Consider the following 17,232-nt stretch of genomic DNA (forward strand, 5'->3'; position numbering starts at 1 on the left):
TTATCGTCTGATACGCAGAGAAACGAAGATTTCCTGAAAGATTTACAGTAATTTGTGTCAGCATATCAGCAGGAAATGGGCACAGAATGAGAAGGATCGCCAGAAATGGTTGGGCGACAGTGTTCAATCCGAGTTGATGTCTGTCCTGGATCAGAAGAAAGAAGCTAAGGAGCAGCTGATCATGATGAGTGCTGGTTTTCGTCTTACACACAGAGAACTTGTGCATTCTGGTCCTTCCTGTTTCCACATAGGTTCTGGATTTTTGTTTTCGTTAGCTCTAAGTGTTTCTTCCAATTATCTAATAAGAAATAATGGTGTGCGGTCATTTTTGTCCGTGAATTGGCGGAATTAGATTAAGGATATCGACACAATGTATTGGTGAAAACAACGAAGGAAATAAAATGAGAATGAGTTATTCGTTTCCAAAAAAAAAAAAAAAACGTTTCGCACAACCTTGCATCACAACCGCACCTACATGTGATGCCCAGAGATGCCACTTTATTACAGTGACTAATAACAGATAGCTGAGTTGCAGAAGCTTGAACTTCGAGACGAATCAACCGGGACATCCAAAGATAACGAAAAATATTGACGAAGTGAAGTGAAATACAAGAAGAAAAGGAAAGACAACGGATAAAATAACCGAATTCTCGAGCTCCCAATTCATCTGAGGGGTGGTAATAATTTTGGCTTCAAAGCGAAGAAAGGAAGAAAGTTGGCAAACAAACAGCAATCCTATTTTTCAGGCGAAATTATGCATATTTTTCAACAAATTGCATCGATTTCGGTCAAACTAAAGTTCAGTGGATTTAGAAATGAAAACTGGAGGTTGGTGAACTAAGGATCATATCATTGTCGCTTACAGAAAGGTATAAATGGAGGTGATCTATCTAGCTGTAGATTCTGGAAATCCTCACCAACTAAGTTTCGCTAAGAATGTTGCATGACGAGTTACTTAAGCTTCTATCCTTGAGTTTGTTCCTATTTGAGAGAATCCGGTGACAGCCCAATAGCTTGACGTTTTTGGATATGGTGAAGTATCCTATTTATCCGTGAATGACTCTAAATACTTGTTTTTTAAGGTCCGGAGAAAGTGAACTATTAATGAAATTCAAAGCTTGGAATTCGCTTCAATTCGTTTTTTTCAATTTCAGACAGACGTAGGCCAAGCAAGATAAGATGGATCTAAGTTCAACCAAAATGGTAAAAGATTCTGAAAATTTGCTGAGGAAGGAATCACGATCCGAATTTCTACCTTTACTAGAAGGTTTTTTGAACTGAACTAAATTTGTTCCATTTCTAAAAGTGCTAAAAAAAATTGCAACGAAGGTTGGCATTGTACTTGCAATTACTTTTCACCAACTTGAACGGGTGGGTAGACACAAGCAGACAAACAAAGGAGAGTATCCATCTCATTCAGGAATTCAATGAGTTTCCAGTATCCACCCATAAATACACTTGCCTAGAGTGGTTATCGTTTTATGTGTTTAGGTCCTACAGCAGAATGGCGAAAGAGGCGCTGTATTAGCGAGTTGATCGCGAGAAAAAAGTCTACGAGGAACTAGCCGTGTTAAAAGATTCGCTGAGCGGATTTGAGGAACTGAGCGTCGGAAACTGGCAAGGCCAAGTTCGTCCGGGGAAATGGAGGTGTGTTCTTGAAGCGAATTAAAATAAATCAGCGTACATAATTGTCGTCGGCCTTATGCGGTGTGAATTAGCCATTCGACCCGGTTAGAGCGGACAGCCGTAGCGATGGCGTACGAGGTAGGCGCTAATTTCTTTTGCTGAGGCTCCGAACACAATCCACAGATCACATCGTGAACTGAATCACATTGATCCAAGCAGGTCGCAAGATCCGGTGACGAGGTTGAAAAGAGCAAAGTTCAGACCGTGCAGACCTGCAACGCTCAGAAGTGAACTTACTGACCATTCCAATCCTCAAAACCCTCTCAGGTTGAAACGCTGCGAGCACCGAATCCTCAGAAATGCGTTTCTCTTGTTTTTGCACCAAAAACAGTGTTTTACGTTTCAGAATGGTTTTACTTACTGTGCTATCACTATTGCAGCTGAAGTAACTCTTATTCAGCAATTTCTCGAACTAGGATCATTCAAGTACAAGGCTATCGGCAGGAATCAACCGAAAAATGCATTCTTTCTCTGGATCTTCACGGTCTGCAGCTGGAAGTCTGAAATAAGTAAGAAACATACACTTCATTCTCACCCCATTGACAAATTTCTTCTCAAGGAACTATGGGTGTTGTATGCATGATTGCGCGTCTTCTGTCTCTTTCGATTCGGTACTGCAGATACTGCATGGGGGACCAGAAGATACCCAGAATAGATCCAGCCAGAATCGGGCGCACCAAGTAGACCCAACTGCAATCAACCACAGTACACTGAGTCGGGAAATCCCGATGATGGTAAAACCTTGGATACCACGCTTCTCCACAAGCGACATTTTGTACTTTTCTTCCTTGACAACCTTTTCTTGCCGGAAGCTTCTAGGGTCTAGGCGATCACTCACCAAAGTAGGTTACCTACTCCTTCGGAAGGGTATTCATATTTACGCGTCCCAAAGAGTGTCGCCTGCGCCCACACAGGACAGCCGCAATGTTACGACTTTGGTGTAGTTCCCTGATTATTTTGATAAATTCGCTTTGGTTTTTTCATTTGCAATCCTAGACAGAGTTCTCGTTTGTGAATATGTAACCAGTTGTGGTTGTTCATGGAGGATTGCTACTAGTATTTGTTTGATCAGAGATGTCCAAAGTGGAGGATTTGTCCGTAGTTCGAGTAAACTCGGCTGTAGAGGGTACTACTGGGAGTAGAGTTTGGATGGTCAGATGGAACTATAGCGGCACACTTTTGGCCAGTTGTGGAGATGACAAAACGGTTCGAATTTGGAAGAAAGTTCCTAGTGAGTTCTAGTAGAAAGTTCATATCATCTTCAACATCTTTTTTATTCTCTCTTTTCGATTTCAGATAAACCGTATTTGGAATGTTGCACATCACTGGACGACAGCCATTCTAGGACTGTTCGGTGCGTGGAGTTTTCTCATTGTGGTCGTTATTTAGCATCGGGGAGTTTTGATGCAACGATTGTCATCTATAGTTTGCACGAGTGAGTACTTCACCTCTATATATTTCTGAAGATGTCGGTTTCATCATTGGTTACTTTCTCTATTAATAACTAGAACCACACTTTAGTGGCGAGTTCTCGGAGTCGAACAAGTTGGAGGGTCACGAAAGCGAGGTATGCCATTAGCTTGCTTTCACTGACACATGCTGAAGATGTCAAGGACAAAGTTTTTTCTTTATTCATAGGAACTATTTGATCGATTTTGTTTGAATTTCAGAGTACTGATCTAGTTTTCCATTTACTTGTCTTTTCCAGGTGAAATGTTGTGCATTCTCACCAAATGACGAGTTTTTGGCCACATGTAGTCGTGATAAAAGTGTGTGGGTATGGCAATGTGAGTTTTTCTTTCCACGTCGGTCCTCTTAACGGGTAGTTCCTAGTAAATAGAATTAATTTTCACAGTGGATGAGGATGAAGATTTTCAATTGGACTCACTTCTATTGCAACACACCCAGGATGTCAAATTTGTCGCGTGGCATCCTTCTGGAGAAGTAGGGTTTTGACTAACTTGTTGCACTGATTTCTTTGATCATTAGGCTGATTTATAGGTACTGGTCTCATGCAGTTATGACTATTCTGTAGTATTTTACAAATATGACGGTGAAGATTGGATAACCCAGCAAAAAATCCCTGACGTTGGTATTTACGCAAAAGTTATGCACGAGCAATTCAAGATCTAGTCTATCGTCGTTTTTCATCTACAGGCACACAATGGTACAGTATGGTGTGCAACTTTTGACTCCGAAGGTGAACGATTCATAACTGTTGGAGAGGATCGCGTCGTACAGGTGCGTCGTCGTGCGTCTTTTCCTCTGCTTTTCCGAGTTCTTGTGATCTAATCATATGTGTTGTTCTTTTTCTACTTTTGGTTTTATCGTATGCTTTCAGTTATGGAAAAGATGTTCTCCAAATGAACCTGTTTCCAATGACAAATGGCGATCAGTTGCAAAGTATGTTGTCGAGGAATCACAGTTGCCTTTGTATACTGTTTCATGGCATACCGCTACAGGTCTCATTGCTACTGGTGGTGGAGATGGAATGATTAGGTGCGACTTGTCTGTAGTTTTCAGTTTCTTTTTTTGTCGGTTTGTTTCTCCAGCAAACGGCAAGTCATTTTCCATTATTAGATTCTTCCGAATTGAAGGCCACGGTGATGATGAACACTTGGTACAAATCTCGACAATAGATACGGATGGAAATGAGGTATGTTTCAGCGATAAAACAGCATTTTAGCATTTGAATTTATTCGTTGATCTAGTCCGAATGTACCCACTCCTCAAGTATTTACTTCGCTGATCTAATTTGAAAGTGCTCAATTAAGATGATTTCGTGGATTTCTAGCTTTACCTGTTTTTGCTTGTACTTATATCATCCTTGGCAGTTCCGAAGGTATACCTGGAGCAACTTTGAAATCTCAGTAGATTCTGGACTTGGATTGGATTCTATCAGATATCTAATGGGTGGTGCAAGACATCCATTACATTTTGCCTTTCCAGAACCGATGTCCCTTTTGCAATGCCTTTTTTCTTTCGGAACGGGCAAGGAGTGAGATAACTGTAAAAATTGCATGTGCATAATGCATGTTTTAGGTGAACTGTGTTGCATGGAGTCCAGTCACGACGTTGGAGGAATCGTCTGACAAATGGTTACTGGCGAGCTGTTTTGATGATGGCACCATCAGGTTGTTCGGTGTTAATTTATGATGAGCACAATGCACTTCGTTGTTTTCATCAAGTGGTTCTCATTTTGTTTTACTCCGCACTGTGATATTCCTAATTTTTGTTAGATTTTTTTCTTCTTGTTCTACATTACTTCCACAAAACAGCATGTCTCGCTGTATTCAAGACTCAGGATTACACGACTGAAATATTGCTATTAGCTGTTATAAACATGCGAGTTTGTTCACGTTCCAACAGATCGCGTTTAATTGTCTTCTAGGTGTCATTGTTATCATCTTTTGTAGCTGCATTGTTGTTTTTGCTATTCATAACTTGTACAAAGTTTATGGAGTCACATTTCATAGAGCTCATTCATATCACGTATAATGTACAATGTAGATAATATAAAAGTGCCCAGACCTTTCGGAGAACAAGCTAACTAAATATTACAAGGCGTAAACATCCGGTAATACATATACCTGATATTATTAGAGAGTAAAGCAAAACACTTGACGTTGCAGTAAATAAAGTACCGGCGATAAAATGTGAGCGTTGAGTGTGTGCGGGGAAGTGAGGAACAGTGCTAAAAGCGTGCATTTGTGCGTGTTTGCCGCAGAATCGTTCCATGTGACTATTAGAGTAGTAGAACAGCGAAAAAGCATGCTAGTCTACTAAATCAAGCAAGGGAGAGTTTGTCAGAATCTGTACGTTTCGAAGATTCTCAACGCAGAATTTCCGGTGCGACGGCTGTAACCCGAGCACGAACTTCTTCCACGTCCACGTTGCCAGCTTTCGAGCGCATATCCAACAACGAAGCGCGATCATAACGCATCTGCAATTTGAATGCGCTAAATGAGAGTTTTATAAAATTTCTCAAGGCGACTATTCTGAGACCGTTCAGTTTGCTTGGTAAGCTGTCAAGGCGCAATACCGTTGAAATCGCTGACCGTACGACTTCCTTTGTTAGCCGGGGTCGTCTTTTTTTGCGCTGCTTCTGAACCGGCTTCAGCCAGATTCGGAGTGGATCCGTGGAACGAACGTATTGGCTGAAAGATTGAGATAAATATTCGCCTAAGATTGCCTTAGTGTGATATGAGCCGATAAGATGATCATGAACAGATTTGCGATTGATTTGATTTGATCTAATCCTTCATGAAATTGTTCAAGAAAACTTCAACGACACATGTCACGGTGGGAGCGTGATAAGCTTTTCTGTCAGAAGTATTACGGGAGCTCAACTGTAATTCGAGACAATCCTGCTGAAATCAAAAAAGCGTGGAGATAATCCGGAGCGGAAGTAATTTCGATGCGAGTGCGAAATTTAGTGGCATTAATTGATTACAGGCTTCTAATGAAATGAAAAATTGAAATGATTTCTTTGAGACTTGGGAAAAGGTGAATGAAAAGTCATAAGACAATGACGTAAAGAGATGTTTCTTGGAAGAGCCTGTGGGAAAATTATGCGGTGAAATAAAATGTCCAATAAATCACTCTTTTTCCTAGCCCCGAATTCTCTGAGTAGTATCCAAACAATAATTAGTAATCATGGCCATACGCGGGCCAAACTTTCACAGTTTGGTGAGTACTGATTGTGGGTGAGGCAACAGACGATTCTGCCTCCTGCGCCGAGATGGTTGAAGTGAAGGTTTTGGCCGCTCAAGTGCCAACTAAACCTTTTCTCTCTACGGGGCGAAAAATTTATATAAGACTTGTCTGAGAGGATGAACACGCTGGCCTGACAGATCGGCCCGTCTCCGTAAGTCACTGGATAGGACGCACACGCGTTCATAAACCTTAACAAGCTAGCTAAATATTACAAGGCATAAACATCTGATAATACATATCTGGTAATATGGTAGCAAAACCTTAGGCGGTTCTGAATTAAAGCCGAACGCGAAGGTTGTGCAGTTCTACCACTTGAACAAAAGGCAGTGTTTTGGTTACCTATGACCGTTTACTAAAAGCCTGTTATATGGACACCCAAGGGCTCATTTGTACAGACGATTCAGTATAGTTATTATTTCATGAACTTCTGTCAAAATAGACTGTGAGATGACCTTATTTTCTTTTCCATAATAATGAAAGGAATTCTATGGGGCTGTTGTTGTACGAATGGAAACCCGAGCAGACTTTTTTGCATGTCATTCAACGAAAATCTAATAATATTAATTACGTATTGATGCACTTCTAGTGCTATTTCAAGCTCTAATTATACGTAGAATTAGTGCGAATATGTCTCGTTACTAGACAATTAAGTAGAGCCATCCTTAATGTTTCAATTTATTTCTGAATGTTCCTAATGAAACATATGTCTGTACAATAACTTGTGGCGGCCAGCCGATGTGCCAAGTTAGTGTTTTTATCCTCCGACAAGTCTGGTAGCAATTTATTTTTATTTATTTCCCCGGAGCGATGAAGAAGGGGTTGGTTGGCACTAGGGCGAAATTGAACCTGCGATCGATCATCCAGGCAGCAGAACCACTTACCGACTGCGCCACTTCCGCTCCTGAGCTTTAAATAGCTGAGGAAACGACTACTCAAGATTGAAAATTTCTCATGAGACAGGAAGCGGATTTTTCTTGAAGTACGAAGTTAAATATCAAGAATTTGGTCTCAGACCTTCCACTTATATGACAATGGGAACTTCAAGCAAATTGTTTAAGTTGAAGAGTACCTTTGACGGTGTTTCAGGATGACTGGCTTGGAGTGGCATACTCTTCCTACGTTCCTTACGCTTTTCTCGTTCCTCCGCTGAAGGTCTAGCGCGAGCTCTGAGATACTCGGAAAGGGCTTCCTGAGCAGCCTAAGGAGGTCCTCGTAAATACGGTTTTGAACACCACTACTTCCAGTGGTTGTGGAATAAACGTGAAGGCCGCAAACCAGGAAATACACCATCTTGGGACCTCTTTCCGAAAAGAGCGGGTTAGGGGTGTTGATCACGTGCATGGGCGCAATCACGTTCAATTACTGTCAATTCCTTCCTAAGAAACGACGTGAGAAATCGCATCATTGTCAAGAATTTCCTACAAGGCTCCAAACAACATGTTTCGTATGCGAGCGCAGGTATACGCGCCATTTCGGGGAAGCCGACAATTGATGAGTCGTTGACGCTGTCTCTCTCGCGGTCATTCTCGTGATCTACATCCCTAACTCTAACTTTTCGTGCAGACTCATAAAGGAATGAATTGCTGGGATCAAAATTGTCAACTTCGGTATGCTGCCCTTAATTGAAAGAATCGATACCTGGAGAACTTGTGGGTCAGAGCAGCACAGTTTGAGCATGCCATCTTGAGTGGTCTCAATCGAGATATCATTGTCATTCTCATCGTCTTCCTCTTCTGGCAACTCATGTACAGCCTGATCCGGCTGAAAATCGGAGAAGTTCAGAAATGGTTCATCGTCTCGTTCTTTTTTTACAACACACCCTTATCGGACTCATATTTCTTTTAATTGTTTCAATGATGAGGTCCTTGGCTCTTTCGATATCTTCCATCGAGGAGGCTGTGATTGTCAGTGTTCTTTCCTTACTCTTTGAATCCACCTGTTAATTTCTTTCGTTTTTAGAGTAGTTATGAAGAGTTCCGCCTGATTTTAAAGGATAAGCAGACGATGTCACCTTCTGGAAACTAATGACAGTGTTCGTCATTTGTTCCACAAGAGCCACTCGTCTTCCCTTCACTCCCATGATCTTGCCTGAATCACTGTTTCGAATGATCATTTCATGCCGCAGTTGTAGCGATTTCGTTTGGTTTGGCTGGAAATGTAACTATGTGATAGTTAGTCATCGTGTGAGCTATGAATCACATACTTTTTTTAAACTGCGCTGTCGCATTAGCACCGCCTCAGGGGTGATCAACGGCTGCGGTATGAATGGATTCGGCGGCATCCCAGGAATCATCGGTGGCATCCAACCACCGGACGCCGGAATCAAATAAAATCCTGCGTTCGTAGCTGTAAGAGAAGACATCATAGAAGCACAGAATGATCCTCATATTCCCGGTTTTCTCTGGAAAAGAATCTGCTCATGAAAAAGAGAAAAAACTCACGATGCGTTGCTGGTGGTGTATCGGGTGGGATGAACAGGGGATTCTGAGGAAGGAACGCCATCTGTTGCGCCGGCATGGCTTGTTCCTGCTCTGAAGTAAAGAAAAAAAAACAACTAGTATGGAAAACAGACGTATACGGGGAAGGAAACTGCACGGTAGCCATCTTTATTTTTGCAATAGTAATCCTGTACCCTGTGAATGACTCAGCGACTCATGGCATTGTCACCGATTCCAGTCACCACCATTGATTCCCGACTAATCATCACTAGTCTGATTTCCGTCAGTTTATTCAGCTATGGAAATTCACGGAAAAACCTTTAAGAATGCCCAGCGATTCCAAAATATTTAAAAATGCAAGAGAAAAAAGTGTGTCGATCTAGGCTTCTTTACTGATCGGCGATTCTTGTTTAGGTTAAGGATTTTTTGCGTTTCATTCTTTTCATTTTTTTTTCTTCAGAAGAGTTGTAATTCTGTGAATTGTTGGTCTCATGTCACATGTGTAAATATCGGTTCGACAAATTTATTAATTCCCAGCTAAACCTGCAAAAAATTTGGAATTTCTGGTGAAAAAATTGCAACAAGCGACTCAAATTCCTCATTGTTTGAAATTTTTGCTAGTTCAGAATCTGAGGAGGACCGAAAATGTCTCGGTTGGTTAAAATTGAGTGAATTTCGATCAAAGACTCAAAGACTAACAACAACTAAGTAAAGCGGTTCTTTTCTTCTATCTAGCTGCATCAGATTTAAGGAAGTTTTCCAAAGCTCTGACATGATGCCGGTAACCACCACCAATGTAGGGGAATGATCCTTTTCAAGGCTTTTAGTGTCTTAAAGGATTAGGAGTAGGTTACTCAGACATTTTGAGAAGCCTCACCAGTTATAAATGAGAAAGATGTTTAGATTTCATTCAAAGTATTTTAACCCAATGCAGTATGAACCATGTCGTGGTTCTTGAATAATGATGCCAGTTCCAGGTTAGGGGAAGATAAGCGAGTTCCGGATCATTTCTAATGCTCTACTTTGCTTGCGGCAAAACCTACGCTGCTCCGGGCGGTTGAGGTAGTACTGACTATGTGCCAAGTTGCTCCTCCAATGCATAGCACGAAGCTCGACCAGCTCCATAATCTTCAGTCTAAAAATATGAAAATCGGTGGTATCGCCTTGAATTTAGACCCCGCTCAAATAATCGAGCAAGGTCAATAATCACTCAAACAAAAAATAGGAATAACAGGATAAAAATTAGAGTAATTTACAAATAATTTCCCTAGTGAACTCTCTTTTAGCGTGACACTCCGCACATCCGCTCATTTGCTTTTTCTCTCAAAACCAATGTAATTCTGTTCTTCTGTGTGTCTGCTTCATGTTAAATTTTTTGTGAAGAAATTAGCAATTATTTCGAGCAGAAATTACATCAATACCTGCACGGTGTCCCCAATTGTCCATTGTCCCTGCAGCATGCCTGTCGTAGAGAGACGAACACTTTGTTCAGTTCATCTTAAGTGCAGCAATGCAGTGCACTTACTCGAGTAAATGAATACCACAAACAACTGTCATTCAGCTAAAGAGGAAAAAAACACGTACTTCGATGCGTCTGCTCCAAATTTATGCCGGACGTTTTCAATTGCGCACATAGTGCGAAAATTACGTTCGCCAGTTGACTCGTAAACTGACCATTCTTCACCATTGTATTAATGGAATTCATCAGCTGCAGTTGCTGTTCTGGAAATGTAAACATCAGTGATGTTGATTTCTTCGAAGGAATTGTTTTCTTCTGAAGAAACATTTAAAGAATTTGCTAAAATTTCATTAAGTGAATTTTTAGTTGAAGTAGTTTGTGAAGGCGTTGGAACCCGAGATAGCTCGGTATCTTGTCGAATAGTTTCATATAAGTGAACTTGTGGAAATTAAAGGGATATACTTTGTACTACTATTTAATTGTTGGCTTGTCATTACCTCTTAGAACACAATCTGAAGCTTATCCTTGCGGCAAAATGTAATGTTGTAAAAGTTAGTTAAAGTACCTTTGAAAGAAGACAGTGACAAAACGCTAGACTGAGCGAGAAACCTAAACCTGAACTGACTTCAAACAAGGTATCAATACCTCTCCTGATACGAAAATCACTTGAGAAATGGAACACAAGGATGCCGGAACTGAAGTCCATTACTTGCAGGACGGTCGCCGTCCCTCGGACGTTACAATGCTGTCATTTGTTTTCCGAACAGATTCTCCCCCTTTCGATCGGATCATATTTCAGATGCAGAGCTTTCGTTCTTTGCTGTGGATGAAAATGTGTGGATTTACACTCAATTGAGTTTTTCTGCCGACGCCTTCTTTATGCAATCGAGCACAGCAATCGAACGAATCGTATATCGTTGCATTACATTGACTTTGTGTGTGCAACCGGAACGAAGTGGACAAAGCAGCAAGTGATCTCTCTTTGTTTTCCCGCTCAACTCAAGATTCCCTCTCTTGTGCAGCTTAGTAAATAATCGAAGAGGCGAAGAAGGAGAATCTGTCTAGGAATTAGAAAAAAAACATTCCGCTAGAATCCCCAAGGTGAATGTGATCAGCGTAGATCATCGCTTGCTCTTTTAAGAGTCTTAATCTTCTCCATGTTGACAAAAACGATGATGTAAAGTCCTTTTAGCGGATGAGGAGCACGAAGGTAAAAGGGTTCGAAGTGTACTGTAAACATTATATAAGCTCTTGTCGCTCTAATCGATGTTGAGATTGAGAGATGCACAAAATGTTGTTTCGTTGTAAACTTTGTTATCGATCGGTGTGGAGAAATGTGGTCGAATCATCGCTTTTCACTCATTTCTCACATCACTTCTACACTTTCCTACCTCCTAGTCAGTGCTTACTACTACTACTAAGGTACGAGGTAATCTTCAATCGAACACTAAGTTACGCGAACTTATCTACTTCCAACCTGGTTAGCTCACCGTTGTACAAGTTCTTGGCCTTTCTATAATTGAATCAGGATCCATCAAAAAGTTGAATGGAAGGTAGAGATTTGAATAATTAAGATAGATGTTGTCTAGCTTCCTAATGATAGATGGAGTGTGGGAGTATGGCAACAGTAGAAGAACAAAGAGAGTCATTTCCGACAATGTTTCGCGACGTCTCGTGGAGATTTCCTCGAAACTCGGATCGTTTAGTGCTTCTCTTCCATGTCATACTTCTAATATACAGTAAGAAACTGAAATAATCGGACGAAATATTACTGCACGAAAATGAAATCGAAGTACTCCTGCCAGTCTATCCTTTTACAAATGACTGTAAAATGACGTTTGACTGCTTCACGGTAAAAATTAAAGCTTTTACGTTCTCAAACTTTTGTCCAACTATGGCACTGAAAAAGTCAAGATTCTTTTGAGGATATTTTATCATTTCTCCCTCATTTGTATGATGATGATTGCAATCATTGTGAAAAAGTATGTGCAAGTAATCGTCAACAGTCAACAACCGTTCTCACTGCAGATTTCCCAAAAGTCTTTTGTTGACCTTTAACTCTTCAGTTGAGAAGTGCAACCTCTTTTACCTCAAACATGTACAGCGTAAAGTCAGCAATGAACTTGAACAAATTTTAGGACAGAGAAAGCTCAGCCACTCAAAAGAACAATTCGTAGAGATCACTGGGATTTCGTAGAGTACATATGCATATCCTGCTTTGCCACGATAATAATTGCATGCATAACAAACCGCAAAGTAGCATAGCGTAGTATGCTTTGCCTAAACCACTGCGATTCCAAAATGAACAAATTGTAGACATCACAGACAAGCAACAATGAGAAGGGTTATCTACGTTATTAAAGAAATTCTCGAAAAAAATCGATGAGAACTGATAGTACTACACAGGTAACGCATGTAGATCAAAAAGGAAAATGGAGATCTCGCTCGGAATCTTGTCATATAAACGTTTCCGAAAATCTTTTGGAAACGTTTATACCACAAGACCTTTCCGTTCATCAAACGTTTCCCAAAATATTAATATTTTGGTAGAGAACTGTCTAGCTTTTAAGAAAGAAAATAACGCCGTAATAGCAACCATCAATTTGTGCATAAAAATCATCTAAAAATAAACTATCCAGTCGCCCCTCTGAGCACTTCTCCGCTCGTACTCATGATTTATTCATATGACACGGATCCCAGTGTTTTTTTTTTCGTTGCGATATATTATTAATTGCCAGATGGTATTCCAGAACTCAGCCTCGTACATCTTCATCAAGATGCTTCTCGCATTCAGAAAAAAAGCAGAACAGATTCCACAGATTTGGGGTGTCAGATTTCATAGGTCCATATCTTTATTTTGGGCAGTGAACAATTCTTTTTCTTGTACCTCTGTAGTTGTTGAAATGGAGTGGATTCCTAGCGAGCGCGTCATACACAAATCAAGTGTCCGTGTCACGGTAAATGAGTGCTATGTGGAATATTTGCTTGGTACGGGGCGAATCGGATTCGAATTTGATGTTCGATGCTCTGTTCAAACATCTTAGTCGAGAGCTACGAGCACATTAAGGTGTCCTTCATGTGTTCTAGAAGGAAATAACAAATTTCAACAGGACTCTTTTTGAGAAGAAGCAGTAGCTAAATGAACTGAAGAGAAGCAACTGTGTGTGGTATCTACTCTTCTTTTGATCTCCGAATTCTTAACTTCCCCGCAGTTTAGTACCCACAACTACAGCTGCATGTGCAAATGCGCTTACTCATCTCCAGAGGCAGCGGCGAATTCATTTCGTCAGGTGATAAGATAAACAAGTGACGCATGTTCCGTTGCACTTCATCCGGACCTTATTGATTGCATTGATCATAACACCTCTGTCATCTCGCCTTAGCGCGCGACCAGCTGTGAACTCGGCAATGATGGATCAACGCCGGAAATTCGGTATACTCGGTGAGAACAAAAGGGAGAACAGCCGACATTCCTTTCAACTCTTGGCCGACGATATTTCTTGTCAAAGAGAAAAGAAGAAGGAACGATAGAAAATGCAGATGGATAATAAATGGGTGAAGAACGATGGTTGTCAGTTCCACCGTACCTACATAACGGAGTGATATATTTACTATTTATCAACTTAGGATATCTCATTCCACGCTTTACTGAGGACTACTAGATTTTAGGAGAAGAAGTAATCGCCATGAAGGTTACAATGTGACCGTTCCTGAGCTCTGACAAATTTTTCTTTAATTTTTTCCCTGCTTCTGAAAACGTATAGCACACAGCAGGCCCAGCGAGGGAGCAAGAATGAAGAGCATTTATGTTTTTATGATTCTATAAAAATACGTTGCTTCAGCCCAGCCGCACCATTCGGTGCAGCGAGCGAAGGGATTTTAGCATTACTTTGAAAAAGAATCAAATTAGATTTGATAATCTCCTGCATGGCTGCTATTTCTGCAGGGAAAAAAGAGCAGAGATAAGCGCTCGCTTAGATGTAATTAGTTCATTGATGCGTTTTAGAAAAAAAGGCAATCATTGATGGAATTACTGGTGATGGGTAAGTAATTAGAAGTAATCGTTTTAAAGCAGCACCGAAACATCTACAAAACAAGGTTAACAGATGGAGAATTATTTTCTCGCATTGGAAAAAGGAGGAAAACTCCACGAAACGCACTTTAATGTTGAACAAAGCACCTGCGATAGTTGTTGTCCGCATAGAAATGGCTTATTGTTATTATGTATTTTATTTTTTCCACTGATTAACTGCTTTTCTTGTTGTGTGTCAGGATTTTGTAGAGGTGAAAACAACCGCACACGCACTATTTGTTCTTGGATAAGAAGAAATTGTACGTTTATTGCTCTCAGCCTCACATTTTAGAACTAACAAAGAACTTCAAGTGTTCTTCGTTCAATTTTAGCGTGAGAGTATACAAGGATCTGGTTCCCCTTTTCAGATTCATACCACGGTCTTTGATGTAAACAATGGAAAAACACTGTATAGTCCATCCGAGTTCTCTTGAGGAACGGGCTTTACTGTTTATGAACTCACTATTGGTTAGTAGCATGGTTAAGTTATGCTATCAGGAAATCCAGGAAGAAGAAATCTAGAAAGATTCCTAATAAAGAAAACGTATTCGCTCACCTATGGACATGGGAACAGTCCGTGTCGCAGAAGTGTTTGGGGGACAGACGGCAGGATGCCGTTGCTGAGCAGCCGCTGCGGCGGCGGCAGCGGCAGCAGCGGCCCCGATTTGGCCCATAGTAGGCCCAAAGTCGTTCGCATCAAAGGCATTAAGCATAGTGGTAGGTGTGTACGTGAAGTAGGTTTATATCAGTAATAAAAAATAATTCGAAGATAGAGAGAAAATGTGGTCGTTCGGGTGGGGGCAAACACGCAACTGAGCGTCGTCGCTTTACAACGACAGCAGCAACAGCAGCAGCAGCAGCGGCAGCTTCGCGCAGCGCTAAGCCCGACCCCTCGGACTATGCTAATCGAGAGCGGGGGACAGGAGGTGTACGTAGTGCCGTCGGCCAACCAGAGAAACAAAGACACACCGACGCACAGTACGGGAAATGACGGGCGAACGTCATCCGCCATCGACCCCTTGGCAGCACACTGATTCATTAACGATAATGCATTGGGCGCGGATGATAGCGTTGAAAAAGCTGTTCTACTATGAGCAAATCACCAGAAGATCGCTCACATGACTTCGGAAAAAACGCAGATAACCTTTCGTGTTTCTCCGATCCGATCACTTCTTCCAGTCCGCTCCGATGAATGCAAGAGAAACTACGCACCCGTCTCTGTGATCACCTCAGTTGTTGATGTACAGAGAACAGAATCAATCAAAATTATGCTGTCGCTACTGTTCTTCATCGCAATGCGCAGTGTTCGCACGTACATCGAGAGTCGACTGATGACAACGAGTCGGCCGGTGGCAGCGATTGACATCTCGTCCCGAAATGAATCTTTGCTAAAAACTGACCAACGAAAATCGCACACACGAAAGAACGCTGTTCGAGTTGTCACAACGCCATTGCGGTGTTGTTTGAAACATTTTCGACGATTGAGACGATCGGCACCATCCGTTCTATGCTCACTTGTGGTTTTTAGCCCGTCTCTGCGACTGACACATTTCCAAACGATTCCTGGAAATAGCTCTAGACAGGAAATACACAGCTGCAGCTGCATGTTGGACTGTGTTGACTTTTCTCATTCAAGACTTCATGAAAAGCGATCTTTCCTGCAATGCTAAGAAAATCGAACGGAAATGACAACAAATACTCCAAGAACCAGATCTCTCCAACTTGTTCTGCTTTTTTTCTTAGCTTAACGGCTCTCTCGATGTTCATTACAGCACCAGAAGAGTGCAAAAGCGAGAGCGATGCACGTTTATGATGATCCAACATCTGATAATTGTGGATGGAAGACTTCACTAGCATGCTATTGTGGTCTGTCAATAAACATTCGCATACGAATTTGACAACAACAATAGAAACTTACGGTTCTATAGAATTCTGGATGAAAAGTGCAAACCTTGTTTTCTTCAATCAAGTAAGTCTTACAGTCCGGTCTGATTTGAGGTGCAAGCGTAGTGAACAAGCGGTTCTTCAACCGCTCGTAATTGAGCACGCGAGCGTATGATTGCAGCGCAGCTAGTGTATAACTTTCAACGGAATGACGACGTTCCAAAAGGGTCCCATCGCGCGAACGTCAACTAAGACTCATCAGTAGCACTATGACGTGCAGCTCGGAGAACACGACATGGCTGTGCTTCTGCCATCGATGGGATTGTAGAAGACTTCTCTTTGTGGATGATTTCAGTTTCATATGGAATGAGGAATGGAAGAAACTTCCTGTTTCATGAGGATTTCGCAAAAACACAAACTGCTGACACATTTCTCAAAATCTCATATTCCATAGCATGTTTCTCATGTAGAAAAGGGTTGGAGCGCTTGTTGTTGAGTAAACAGCACAGTCTTTCATGATATCGCGGTCCACTGAAGGTTCCTCCAGCAGACCTCACTCTGTTCGAGGTTTTGCTCATAATTTGATTACTGCTTAATAACTCTGCAGCGCCCTAGCATCGAGGTTTTCCCTTAACAGAACGAGTAATTTCTCTCCAAGTATTTTAATTCTCCTCTTCAAACGCAGTGAACAAAATTCATTGAAACAACTGTTCCTTTCCTCGATGTTAGTTTTCAAAAAAAAAAAGAACCTTCTCATGTTGAATAACCGGTTTAATTGCGAGTATTTGACGAAGTTCCAGTTCCACATTTAAAATTTTCACTACAAGCAACTTTTCACAGTTTAGCATTTCACTGCTGAAGGATGATTTCGTTCAAAGAAGAAGAGAAATTCGAGATAGTGAACTTCTCAAAAGAGCAGCAGTTTTACGATTTTTGTGGGAACAGCAGTCATCCAACCGCAGACGTAATTTGAAGCT

General features: G+C 41.3%; 2 protein-coding genes across 4 annotated transcripts; one reads left to right on the top strand and one right to left on the bottom strand.

Moving 5' to 3' along the window:
* Positions 1–1,752: 1,752 nt before the first annotated feature.
* On the top strand, positions 1,753–4,842 carry RB195_005982 (uncharacterized protein; the record flags this gene model as incomplete). 2 transcript variants are annotated; one of them, XM_064178816.1, is made up of 12 exons in its annotated part: positions 1,753–1,764; positions 2,033–2,195; positions 2,759–2,917; positions 2,983–3,121; positions 3,208–3,253; positions 3,395–3,473; positions 3,542–3,630; positions 3,688–3,774; positions 3,844–3,927; positions 4,028–4,185; positions 4,267–4,342; positions 4,729–4,842. In XM_064178816.1, the coding sequence occupies 12 exons, from the start codon at positions 1,753–1,755 to the stop codon at positions 4,840–4,842; spliced, it is 1,206 nt and encodes a 401-aa protein (XP_064035825.1). The 2 variants fall into 2 exon arrangements, with proteins under 2 accessions (XP_064035825.1, XP_013295862.2); XM_013440408.2 differs by lacking the exons at positions 1,753–1,764; positions 2,033–2,195 and having other exon boundaries at positions 2,761–2,917.
* A 676-nt stretch (positions 4,843–5,518) lies between these two features.
* Positions 5,519–15,084, bottom strand: RB195_005983 (uncharacterized protein; the record flags this gene model as incomplete). 2 transcript variants are annotated; one of them, XM_064178819.1, is made up of 12 exons in its annotated part: positions 5,519–5,629; positions 5,745–5,843; positions 7,472–7,600; positions 8,041–8,163; positions 8,222–8,338; positions 8,414–8,551; positions 8,606–8,748; positions 8,844–8,933; positions 9,914–9,975; positions 10,262–10,337; positions 10,425–10,562; positions 14,928–15,084. In XM_064178819.1, 12 exons carry the CDS (start codon positions 15,082–15,084, stop codon positions 5,519–5,521), a joined length of 1,383 nt encoding a protein of 460 aa, XP_064035826.1. The 2 variants fall into 2 exon arrangements, with proteins under 2 accessions (XP_064035826.1, XP_064035827.1); XM_064178820.1 differs by having other exon boundaries at positions 9,884–9,975.
* Between the last annotated feature and the right edge of the window lie 2,148 nt (positions 15,085–17,232).

This window comes from Necator americanus, chromosome I (assembly GCF_031761385.1).
Source record: "Necator americanus strain Aroian chromosome I, whole genome shotgun sequence".
NCBI classification, from domain to species: domain Eukaryota; kingdom Metazoa; phylum Nematoda; class Chromadorea; order Rhabditida; family Ancylostomatidae; genus Necator; species Necator americanus.